We start from the raw sequence: 12,125 nt of genomic DNA, 5'->3' as shown, positions 1-12,125 counted from the left end.
TCCAAATAATGTCAGCGGAAAAATAGAACAATTTCGTTTTCATGAAGAAACAAATCAACTTACACTTAATGAATCTCAACTAAGTTCAAAATGTGAATATTGTGGCGGTACGTAGTATATGTAATTTTAAGATTCAAACTCCTGTCTTACAAATTTTCTATAATAAACATGTACTGTCTATACTCAGGAAACAAACATTGTAAAAATCACAGCACAAGGGACGCCTGGGTGGCTCAGTTGGTTAAGCATCTGCCTTCGGCTCAGGTCATGATCTCAGGGTCCCGGCACTGAGTCCCACATCGGGCTCCTTGTTTAGCAGGGAGTCTGCTTTTCCCTCTACCTGCTGCTCCCCCTGCTTGTGCTCTCTGACAAACAAACAAATAAATAAATCAAACTTAAAAAAAATCACGGCACAAAAGTTGTAGAAAAGAATATTTTATTGAAACAGTTTCTCAATTAACAATGGACCAAAGTACAATCTGACTCAAACCTGTCCAACCAGCCTCAACTGCTAGTGAAAGAACTCAAACATACAGGACAGGGTGGGACCCTGCGGTCTCATTTCTGCCAATGTGGCAAAAAAAAAAAAAAAAAAAAAAAAAGGAAAAAAAGACAAAAGACAGACACAACCAGGTTCCCCCTTGCCCTGGGAGCCGGGTGGCAGCTGTGGCTCCTGCTCCAGACGGAATACTGGAGGACAGGCTCCCCAACATGGGCATGGTAGGTAAAGAGCCCCCATCTTAGCAGGGCAATGCAAGAAAGGCAGGCCAGCCCCCACCCCCTTCCTTCCCCCACAAGGCCTGCCGCAAGAGGGCGAGGTGGCCTTTTTACATCCACACCACGGCTCTCCTTCTCCCAGGGTCTTGGGATAGGGGCTCACAGTAGAAAGCACATTTTGGTCAGCCCAGGGGGCCAGGGGGCCAGGGAAAGGCTATGTCTGGGCGGTCAGAGAGGAGAGAGGAGGGGGCCAGGAGTCACAGGGACATGGAGGAACAGGCTACCGGGCAGTTGCAGACTCGGACAGTGCTCGCAGGAGGCCGGCACCCCACGCCGGCCACTCCGCACACTTTCCTGCGCCCGAGTCCCCAAGTGGGAGCTCCGGGGTTTTCACACGTTTCTCCCACAGAGGTGGCTGGATTCCCTTCTTCGCTTTCTCCCTGCCTACTCTGGCCCTCGGGCGGGTGTACAAGCAGGCGGGACTGATCTAGCTTTAATGCAGCCCGTCCGGATGGAAGGGGTTGGGCAAGAGACAGACGGCTGCCTAACTTGCCACAGGAAGCCAAAGAGAGCATGGGAAGAGGAGTCACTGGGGTTGGGGCCATTCAGGGAAAGACAAGACCGTGGAGGAGAAAGCAGAGATAAGCACTCGGAAACCAGACCTGGTAACCAAGGCTCTGTAGACACTGGCCCCTGGAGGGCGGACTTCGTGGTGGAAGAGGGAGGCAGGAAGGAGGACAGAGAAGACTGGAGACTCTCTAATATCCCAGGGCATCCCTCCCCCTGCCAGGTCCACTGATCCCTCACGGCCAATCTCTCACCTACCCACAGGCAAAGAATTAAGACATAATAGTGATTTCTCCCAAATTGGGGCCTGGATGGGTAGGGAACCAGGGGTGGGATTAGGAAATCGAACAATTTCAGTTTTTACCACAGAACCACTGCAGAAGGGACTGGTGAGCTGTCCCTTCTATCCCCTTCTCCACACCTGTGATCAAGGCGAGAGAAAAGGAACCGAAGCGTCTGAGGGCAGGAGCAACCCCTCCCCCGACCCTCGCTGTTTAATAAATAGAGGAGGTAGGAGAAGGGGGTGGGATGAATGGGGAACCAGGGCGGGGGGTTATAGTTCATCATTCTTCAACGTCGGCTTCTGTCCCGTTGGCTGCTCCTTCTGTTCCGGTTCTGCTGGGAGTGGGGAAGAGCAAAGGGATGCCAGCAGGTGAAACGGAGGTAACTGGCCCCCATTCTGTGGGGATCCTCCCCCCAGGGACCGTACCAACCAGGCTTCCCAGGTGCCCCCAGCTCCATGCTCACCTGCTCCAGGACCTCCCAGCTCCAGAGGTTCGGCATCTGCTGGTTCAGATCCTGCTTTTGGGAAGGAAGAGGTTAGCCTCTATGGAAGGAGGGAAGGGGCTAGCAAATTTTTTCTGTAAAAAGCCAGGTAGCTAATGTTTTAGGCGTTGTGGCCCACACTCAGCCTCTGCATGTGTGTGTGTGTGTGCGCGCGCGCGTAATAACCTAAAAACGTAAGGGCCATTCATAACTTGTGGATCTTCCAGAAACAGGCTGTGCCTGCCAGTGTGCCAACCCCTAGGTTAAGCAATAACCATATTCCCAATGACTTTCCCAACTCACGAGTCTCTTTCTCAGGTTCTGAAATGGGCTTTGCATCGTCAGCGTGGCCTGGAAGGAAACCAGGGGTAAAATGTAGTCCCAGGAAGGAGAGGCCTTCTTCCTGCCCAGCAGCACCTGCGGCAGGGCGCCCTGCCCTCACCTGGTGGAGGGATGACCTTCTCCGCTTGGTCACTGGCATTGAGGGGAGGCTCTGTCCGGGTCCCATTCTTGTCCTTGGGCCGGGGCCGGGGCTTGGTGAACTTGGCCTTATTGAGCAGATACTGCACCTCACGGTCCAGGGCCATCATCTTGGCCTCGATGTCTTTTGAGAGCAACACGGGTTTCTCTGTGGCGGGAAGCTTGGCCTGCTCGGCCACGGTTGCATTCTTCCAGGCCTGTGGGTGAGCCAGGACATGCTCAGCGCTAGCCCTGGAGACCACAGGTATCTCTGTCCCAGATGAAATACACCCCAACCAGCCTTGGGCTCTTCCCTCAGATCGCGAACTCCACTCCACCTGGCTGTCGGCCCCACAGGGGAGGCAGACTCCTCACAACGGCGACGGAGGCTCTCCACAAAGGAGTCCCAAACTGCACACTTGGGGCTTACACCCTATTACTTGGGACCAACTACAGCTGAACCTCTTGATTATTCCCTTGCCTCTGCACTTCTTTTTTTCTAAAGAGTTTATTTATTTATCTATCAGAGATAGAGAGCACGAGCAGGGGGAGTGGCAGGCAGAGCAGGCAGAGGGAGAAGCGGGCTCCCTACTGGGCAAGGAGCCTGCCGTGGGATTTGATCCTGAGCCAAAGGCAGCTGCTTAACCGACTAAGCCACCCAGGCGTCCCTGCCTCTGAGCTTCTTGAGCTCTGATTCAAAGACGTTCCCCACACACCCAAAAGGGAAGTTTCTGCTTCCTGTGACCAGTCATTCTCACCTCCCTGAACCCGGGCCCACTTTCTGAGTGCAGCTCAAGCCCCAGCTCCTCGGAGCAGCTGCTCTAATGCCACGGGAACGGGCTCTGCTGCTACTCCAGTCTGACAGCTCATGGATGGCCACAACCCTTGTTTGGGGCTAATCAGACATGGCCTCAAACGTAAACATCTTCTGCCTTCCCAATTAGCTGCGAGGCCAGGAGGCCTCTCCCATGCTGCCCAGCTCAGACCCCTTGCCAGGTTAAGTATCCCCGTAAGTATTTACACAGGGATTACCCAGGTCTCGTTGATGACTTTCTCTAATGTTGTCATCTCCACCTCAGTGAAGATCTGGTCCATCTCTGGGATAAGCCGGGCACCCCTGGAAGCCAGAAAGGAGACCATGAACCCAGGAGGAAGAGGGGTCTGGGGTGTGGACATGTGGCATAGGAAGCTAACGGACCCTGAAGCTTGGCAGGATTGAATTAGGAAGAAAAGCAATGGGGCTGCTCACTTGAGGAACATGCTGGAATGGTTGAGGAGATTATCAAGAGCAGACAGCCGTTCAGGCCACTTCTTGCGCTCTTCCACCCGAAAAAACAACCCATGGCACAGCTTCCTCAGCTCAGTCAGCTTCTCCTTCAGCATCTGACGGATACAGGGTGGGAGTGGGCAGAGGGCTTGAAGGGAGGAGAGGCCGGCCCTGGAGCCAGCCCTGCATCCCACTCACGGCCTCACACCCCAGCTCTCCTCATCTTCTGACCCTGGGAGAGGAACGTGAGGGCTCCCATCCCACCTGCCATGTCCCGGGAGGCCGCTTACCACTGTGGTGGCCCCAAAGCCCTCGTCCTCCAGCCAGGTGGAGGCCGCGCTAAGCTTCCCAGAGATCTCCTCACGCTGCTCCTCAGTAGACACTTCCTGATACTCGGGCTGGTACAGTTTGTCCTAGGGAGGTGCACATAGGCCCAAGCATGCACCAAGCCCCGGAGAGCAAGACACACAGAGCCAGACCCTCCTCAGACACAGGTCCCAGGGCACGTGTGCCTCCCAGCCTACCAACCTGGGTCTCAAAGATAAAAGCTTCCAAACTATTGGCAGCTTTTTCCCGTTCCTGCTTCTCTAGGTCTCGGAGTGTCAAGTCTTGAAGTCTGTGGGACAAAAGACAATCAAGCGTGAAGGAAAGAGCATGTTGAACTTGGACCCTGGGTCAGACAGCTCTCCCTCCTAGGGGTGCCATTCCATATCCTGTCCACCCTGCACACGTGCGCACACACATACACACACACACACACACACACACACACGCGGTCTCTACTCACTTTTGCGCAGAGCGGGCCAGCGCCTCCTCAGGTAAGTCAGGCAGGTCCAGAACCAGCAGCTCCACCCCGATCTCCTCTACCATCCTCTGCTTCCGGGCAGGCTTCTGCTTCTTTTCTTCCTCTGGGGCTGGAGGAACACCCTCAGACCCTACTTCCTTTTTCTCGCTTGGCTTCTAGTGAGGAAGGAGATGAACATATCAGGAAAAGCTTAGGCCCTTTTCTTCTCCACAGGCGGGGTTCTAGGGAACAAGAAACAAGGCAGGCATCTATTCCCTTAGCCCCCTGGGCCACCCCTGGCCTTACTCTGCCGGCAGCTCACCTGGGCCTCAGACTTTTCCTCGTTTTCTTTTTCTGCCGCCTTTTCTTCCTCAGGGGCTGTGTCTTCCTTCGGCTCAGCAGGTGGGGGCTGAGATGTGTCCTCCACCGGGGCCTCAGCCTCCTCCTTGAGCTCTGCTTGCTCCCCAGGCTCATCCTTGCTTCCCTCAGCAGGGCTTTCCTCTTCCTCCTGGGAAACAATCACAGAAGCCCCCGCAGAAAACAGTCACTAGCAGAGCCTAAGGCTAAACCGGCTCAGCAAGGCCGAGTCCCCCGGGCTCTGCCGGGAAGGGGCTTGCCGCTGCCAGCGCCGCGTGGGGGTGGACAGACGACTGTACGGGAACGGGCGCTGAGCTGCACAGCCCTCGGCAGCCTAGTCAGACGAAGGACAAGGGACTGGAGAGGAGGGGAATGTGTCCCGGAGCTCAAGCACGGGGGCAGGCTGGAGTCCAGAGGGGGGTATGGTTCACTGAAAAGGGACGGTCTAGCCAGTCCCAGGCAGCTGGAACGCCCACCCCAATCCCTGCCTCCGCTGCCACTTCCTGGGCCCATGCGCCACCCTCGGAGCTCCCCTGGCTCCATGCCGGCCTCACCTGGACGGTGTCCGTACCGTTCTCCTTAGTGTCTGCAGTCGCACCACCTCCAAACAGGCTAGAGATGGTGTTGCCGAGTTCTGGGAGGAAGAAAGCCCAAAAACTCAAAGGGGTCACAGCAGCGAAGCCACCTCCTAACCCAAAGGCAAGGCCTGCCTGCCTCCCCAAAACGCATACAAGTACACCCCCCACACACACACACGCACACGCACACACACACACACGTGCATGCTCGTCTTACTGGTCAGGGTAGATTCCTCTTCTGGGCTGTCCTCCACCAGGGTCTCAAACACAGACTCGACCTGAAAACAGGGATTCAAGCTGAAGAAACACACAGGCTAACCCACCTTTCCCCCACAAACATACTGTCATCGTGGGCGGCTACCTATGCGCATCCACGTGACTTGCGCGGTGCTGGCCTATCCCCTCACCTGCCATCTTCTATGGGCCCAAGTTAGGTCTCCTCCACCCCCTTTAATTATGAGCCCTCTGAGGACAGAGTCCTAGCTCCTTTCCCCCGGAGCCCTGCACTTCTCTACTCGACAACAGAATGGGCCACTATTTCCCACAGTGTGTTCTAAGATGTTAACCCCCAGAACAATTCTTTGAGAATGAGTTACTTAGCCATCCAACAGGTCCTCAATTTACAATACCCATAAGCACTTACAGGCCCTGAGAAAACCACAGCAGATCCCCGGTTAGCTGTGTTTGGAGCCAGGGCTTTTCAATCTCCCAAACCCTTCTCGTTTCTCATGTTCTGATACCATGTGGAGGAACCACTCTGGAAAGACTGGTGGGGCTTCGGCCCTTGCCCTGTACCCAGGACCTCCTAGTGGTCTCACCCTGATGAGGCTGAGCACGCCACTCTCATCCAGGTTGAAGTGAGCCTTGATACCCTTGGACTCGTGGTCGGGATACTTCTTGAAGCTCTCACCCACACCTTTTAGCTTCACCGTGGTCAAGTTCTGGGAGCCAAAGACCCTGGTTGGGGAGGAGAGAGCCATTCTACCCAGCCTGCCTCCAGCTCTAGACTTCATAGCCTCCCAGCATGAAATATCCCCCCCGCCCCCAGAAGATGCTCACTCCCACCCTGACTCCACAGCCTGCTGCCTGTGTCAGCCCTGAGGCCCCAGATCCTCCCTCTCATCCTGCCCCCCCTTACCGAAGATCCTCGGGCTCCAGGAAGCCCAGGTCACCGTAGTTGATGTGGAAGTTGAAGTCGTGGTTGTAGCGGTTAAAGGTGATGACTTTGCGTTGAGGGTAGGGCCCCATTCGGGAGAAGAGGACGCGCTTATTGTGCTTCAGGCTGCGAACTCCGGGCTCCTCCTCCACCTCCCTCGTGAACTCCACCTACACGGCAGGCAGAGAGGAGGCACGCTGGAGAGCCAGAGCAGGTTCTGGGGTGAGGGTACGCGGAGAACATCAGCTGGCAGAGACACAGGGGACAGGCTAAGGCAGAGAGAGGGAGCGCGCTCGGTAACAGGAGCCTGCCGCCTGATCAGACGGGCCTACTCACCAGGATGGGGTAGATGACCGCGTCTCGGACGACAAATGGCTTCACCTTGAAGGCTTTGCTGAGTGCGGCTGCCTGGTACACAGCCCCCATGGCGGCTGCTTCGTCCGCGTTGATGTTCTTCCCTAGTTCCTCCCTGCGGAAGTTCCACGCTTTCGCACATCAACTCTGGAGCACCCGGCCCGGCCACCCTCTCCTCAGCCCTGCAGCTGCCCAGCCCCAGAGCCCCAATGCCTCAACACCCCCACTCACTTGCCCACAGCCTTCAGCAGCACCTCCTGAACTTTAGGGACCCGGGTGGCCCCACCGACCAGGATCACCTGCTCAATCTCATCCTGCAGAGAAAGAAGGGGACATGGGACAGCTTGGAGTCGGCCCTCCTCCTCAGCACTGACTCGTCACTTAACACTCCTGCCCCCTCCTGCCCCCCACCCAATCACTCTCCCCCACCCGCCTCCCCAGCTCAGGCCCACGCCAGACTCTCCCCTCACCAAATTCATCTCGGCACTCTGGAGGGCCTGCTGCACAGGTCCAGGGACTCGCTCAAATAAATCTGCACACAGCTCTTCAAACTCTGCTCGGGTCACTTTTGCCTTGAAGTCCACATCATCCATCAGGCCCTCGATCTGGGGGAGGATGAAGCATGTCAGGGTTCCCACCCGGATCCTCCTCTGGCCAGGCAGGGCAGACACCTGGAGGGACCAGGACTTTGGGAGAACGGCAGGAGGCCGAGGAAGAAGGGATGGGCCACACCGCACGCCAGCGGCCTAGCTCAGGAGGATGGGGTCCTCTCCCCTCCGCGTGGGGAATATTTTCCCTCAGGCAGCCACGAGCAGGCACCTGTGCCATGTGATCGGCGTTGGCACTCAGGACGGTTTTGAGTCGATTCGCCTCCCGCAGCAGCTTGGCCATGGCACGGGGGTTCTCCCGCACGTCCTTTGCTCTCTGGCCCTTGCGCTGTTCATTGAAAAGCTTAGCCAGGTGCTCACGCAGCCGGAGCTCCATCTCCAGGCCCCCCAGGGTGCGGTCAAATCTATTCAGGAAGAGGTGACAGAGAAAAGTCTGGAACACACAGGGTCCCTTCATTGCCCCAGGAACCTGACTCTTGTCCCACATACGTGGCTGACACCTCCGTGAGAGTTCACCTACTCCTCCAATCCACTATATGTACTGGGGGTCAACTATGTGCTTGTCTGGGAGGACGCCCTTGAGAGAAAAAAGACAGGGTCCCTGCTATCAAGGAGTTTACAATCTAACATGGGACGAACTCATGAACATGAAATGTGTACCACCCTGTGAGTTATGACGGACAGAGAAGCAATAGCATTAAAGACATAAAAAGAAAGCATCACCTATTTGCCGATATCAGGGAGGGTTCTGTGGAGATGTGATAATTGAGCTGAAATCTGAAGGATGAGCAGAGGTAACAAGGCGAGAAGAGAGAAAACAACTCTAGAGAGGGGGGAACAGTATACGTAAGCACCCCGACGTGGGAGCCAGCAGAGTAAGTTCCAAGGAGGGCAGGTGTGGCTAGAGCTCAAAGAGCAAGGGGCTCTGAGTAGAGACAAGTGGGAGGAGTCAGGGCTCTCACAGGCTAATGCAAAAGGTTTGGAGCCACAGAGGATTTTTAAAGAAACAGATTATAATCAGGTTGGCATTTTGAAATGAACCCTCTGGCTGCAATGTGGAGAGAGAACTGGAGGGAGGGCGCACTGGAGGCAGGGAGACCTTCTTTCGTAACCCTGCAGGTCAGAGATGATGGGAGCCTGAACTCGAGTGCTGGCGGGAGAGCTAGCTAGAAACGAACGGATTTGCGAAGGAAGACACCATCATCGATAAGTACACCGAAAACGACAAGAACGACAAAATGACTGCACGTGGTCTACAGCTTCCCGGCTTTCCTTAGAAGCAGCCCAGGAAGTTCCCTGCCTTTCAATCTTCCCTAACTGTCCTCCTCCCTCTCCATCTTCCCCTGGTTCTTCCAAGAGGTACCCCATGATGACCGATGCTTCGGGAGAGCATTCGTACAGGAAAATGAGGCAGCTGCCCCTCCAAGAAGAAAGCCCCGACCCGAGGGTGTCTCAGCAAGTGGCCCTCCTCCAAGCACCAACCTACCCCACGCCCCGGATCTGCAGCTGCGGCTGCATGCCCGCCTCCTTAGTCTTCACTGTCTGGTAGGTCACGATGGTGCACACGGTGCTTCCAGAGCCCATGTCATAGAACATGACATTCTGCAGAGACACCAAGACAACGGTCACGGGAACCTCATCGGCTCCAGGTGCTGCACCAACCCTCCACTTAAGGCTGAAAAGCTCCAACAGTGGCTGAGAGGGGCACTCTGCTGCTGCATTTTGTCAACAGCTGACCATGCAAGTACGACACCAAACAAGTGGACTGGCCCCCTTCCTCAGAATCAGCCGCCCTGCAAGTCTGGTCGGCAGCTCCTCCCCGGCTCACCTGGGCAGTGGTGTTGATATCCTTCCGGCGGAAGACACCGTAGCTGAGGGCGGTGGCCGTGTTGTCGTTGATGAGCTGTAGCACTTTGAGGCCGGCCATGCGAGCGGCCTGCAGCACAGCTCGGCGCTCGGCCTGATTGAAGAAGGCTGGCACCGTGATCACCGCGTCCTTGATGGGCTGCTCTACAGAGGACAACAGAACGGGGCTCCCACCACCAGCTCCATACCTCGGATGACACTTTCCTAATCTTGGTACTATTGACATTTTAGGCCAAATAACCCTTTGTTGAGTGAGGCTGTCCTGCACATTGTAAGATGTTTGCCAGCATCCCCGGCCCACGAGATGCCAGGAGCAGCTCCCCAGATAACCGAAGCAAAGATACCTTCAAATACTGCCGAAGGTTCCCTGGGAGGCAAAACTGCTCCCCTATGAGACCCTAGGGAACCTGGCCACCACTGGCCCCACCTTAGCTACTCACCTGCAAAATCCTCAGCCAGGGAACGGGAGTAATTGAGAACCATGCCAAGTACCTCTTCAGGTGAGAACTGTAGCTGCCTGGGGGAAGGGAGGCTAGTTAGAGGCAAGAAAAGCCAGGCAGTAAGGCAAGGACAACCGTGAGCACTAGAGGAGCCCACCGTCCCCAGCAGAGCACTCACGGGCTGATCTGGAAGTGCACAGTCTGCCTTTGTGGGTCGAAGCCTAGCTCATGCTCTGGAAAACGAGCTCTGTAAAGGGCCACATGGGGGTTTCCCTCCTGCTTCCCCAGGAGGTGCTGGAAGTAACGCAGCGTCGCCTTTGGATTCTTGATGGCCTGAGAGGAGGTAAATAAGGAGTATTAGGCTCTCAAGTCCACCATCACCTACCTCTCACATCAGAGGTCACTAAGGGTTCAGGCTTCGGGGTTTATCATCTCCTCCCCCCTGCCCACTGCTTCTGGGAAGGGGGAGGCCTGCTAGCTCACCATGCTTGCTGCACTGTCTCCAAAGAATCTTTCATTTTCTTTCAGGGTCACAGTCACTGGGGTTTTCCTCCGGGATTCCCTGAAGAGAAGAGACGTAGGGCCCAGGTGCCTATAGCAGGGTGTGGACTCAGGAGCCTCAACACCCCAAATACAATCACTCAGACACGAGACTGTTGTGGCCCTAGGAAGAATACACACTGGCCTGGAGCACAGACTCCCTTTTTCCCCACCCCTGACACTGGGGCCACCCTCACTTGTTCAAGACAATTTCCATGGGCACTCCGGGTTTGACGATGGCCACCTTCATGGACTCGCTGCCCAGGTCCACAGACATCACAGCCAATGTGTCTGAAAAGGAAATAAATTTGTCAATTAGTCCCTCTTCCCCCACGTTCTTGAGTCCCCTCTAACCAAAGCACACTGCTCTCCACAGAGAAGGTAAGAAAGCAAAATTAGATAAAGGCCTGGGTTCAGCAATTCAAGAGTCCAGAGGCTTCCAACCAAAAGCCTCCCCTGCCACCACAGATCATTCATTATTCACTCATTTATTCTTCTTCTGAGCCTGCTTCTGGGGTACACACCACTCAGTGCCAACAGGTTTGCCAAGAGCACAGCCATCACAGCCCAACGGTCCAGCCTCTTCGGCCTCTGCCTCCTGACGGTAGCTGCCATTGTGCCTCTGAGGGAGGAGAAAAACAACACTTGTAACCGGATGCCCTGAGTGAAGAAGACAGAACCTCATCCCAGAACATAGAAGCTTTAAGATTCACACTCCACTGTCACCGGGGCAGAGGAGCCTACATTCCCCGCCTCCCCCCCACTCCCTCCTGATAAGGACCCGGCACTCTAATCACACAAAGGGTCCTGGGCTCCATCCACCACATCCCTCAACAGGGAAGGTACCAGGGCAGGAGAAAGGGGACCAGAGCCTTCCGTCCACTGCACAGGCTATAACCGGCGCACCCTAGCACTGCCCCTGATGTCAGACACCTGGGGTGAGGCCAGGGATCCCCGCCCAGAGCTCAACTACCTCCCTACACCTGGAGCTCCCCCGCTGGCGGGGAAAAGACAGGCCAGGCCTGGACGGGAACTGAGAGGTGGTGACGTTGGAGGCTGGGATGTTAGAAGGGCCTGTCTCCTCCTCGGTATCCCTTCAGGGTGTCCCGCCCGCCCCCCCCCTTCTCCATCCCAACCCCCGGCCCCGCTGCCTACACAGACGCCGTGCCTGGAGCGGTAAGATTCTTCGCCGGGCGGGCAACGAGTCCCCCGAGTTCACCTAAGCCTCACCTGGCGAAGGCGGCGGCTCCCACTCCCGGAAACCCGGCCCGGCCCACCCCTAAGACGTGAGGGCGCCCCAGGGACCGAGCTGCGGGGCCAAGCGCACCGGCGTCCGTGCGGCCCTCGCTCCCGCTACCGACCCGCCCCCGGAGCTAGCACGTTGCCTCCTCCAGGAGGGGTGGCCGGCTCCCATCGCCATCCCCACCCCCGCTACCGCTTGCCTGCGCTCCTGCGGCCCCGGCTCTGGGACAAACGCGGCGGCAGACGTACCCACGAGGCCGGCAGCGCGCCCCCAAGCCCGCGCCCTTCACAACTCCCCTCGGTTTGCAAACTGTTACATTAGCCACCAATCTCTCAGCGGCGTCTCGCGCACCAGCCGGCCCCGGACGCGGCGCGCGCTCATTGGAGCCTCTGCCGCCCGGCCCTGCGCCGCGCGCCCGGCCCGC

General features: G+C 56.6%; 1 protein-coding gene across 3 annotated transcripts; it reads right to left on the bottom strand.

Annotated features, from left to right (window-relative positions):
* Positions 1-419: 419 nt before the first annotated feature.
* On the bottom strand, positions 420-12,097 carry HYOU1 (hypoxia up-regulated 1). 3 transcript variants are annotated; one of them, XM_045797950.2, is made up of 26 exons: positions 11,950-12,097; positions 10,983-11,080; positions 10,656-10,749; positions 10,402-10,480; positions 10,097-10,251; positions 9,919-9,995; positions 9,441-9,622; positions 9,099-9,214; positions 7,824-8,016; positions 7,475-7,609; positions 7,236-7,318; positions 6,987-7,119; positions 6,633-6,820; positions 6,313-6,451; positions 5,712-5,772; positions 5,471-5,550; positions 4,882-5,067; positions 4,563-4,735; positions 4,304-4,391; positions 4,066-4,188; positions 3,758-3,891; positions 3,541-3,625; positions 2,492-2,726; positions 2,353-2,400; positions 2,032-2,082; positions 420-1,902 (listed from the first exon to the last, which is right to left on the bottom strand). In XM_045797950.2, exons 2-26 carry the CDS (start codon positions 11,071-11,073, stop codon positions 1,838-1,840), a joined length of 2,994 nt encoding a protein of 997 aa, XP_045653906.2. In that variant the 5' UTR covers positions 11,074-11,080; positions 11,950-12,097; the 3' UTR covers positions 420-1,837. The 3 variants fall into 3 exon arrangements, with proteins under 3 accessions (XP_045653906.2, XP_045653905.2, XP_045653907.2); XM_045797949.2 differs by having other exon boundaries at positions 11,901-12,074; XM_045797951.2 differs by having other exon boundaries at positions 420-1,899; positions 11,901-12,074.
* Positions 12,098-12,125: the final 28 nt, after the last annotated feature.

Source organism: Ursus americanus, chromosome 16 (genome assembly GCF_024610735.1).
Source record: "Ursus americanus isolate L20-20 chromosome 16, mUrsAme1.1.p, whole genome shotgun sequence".
NCBI classification, from domain to species: Eukaryota; Metazoa; Chordata; class Mammalia; order Carnivora; family Ursidae; genus Ursus; species Ursus americanus.
This window is presented reverse-complemented; position numbering and strand designations above follow the sequence as displayed.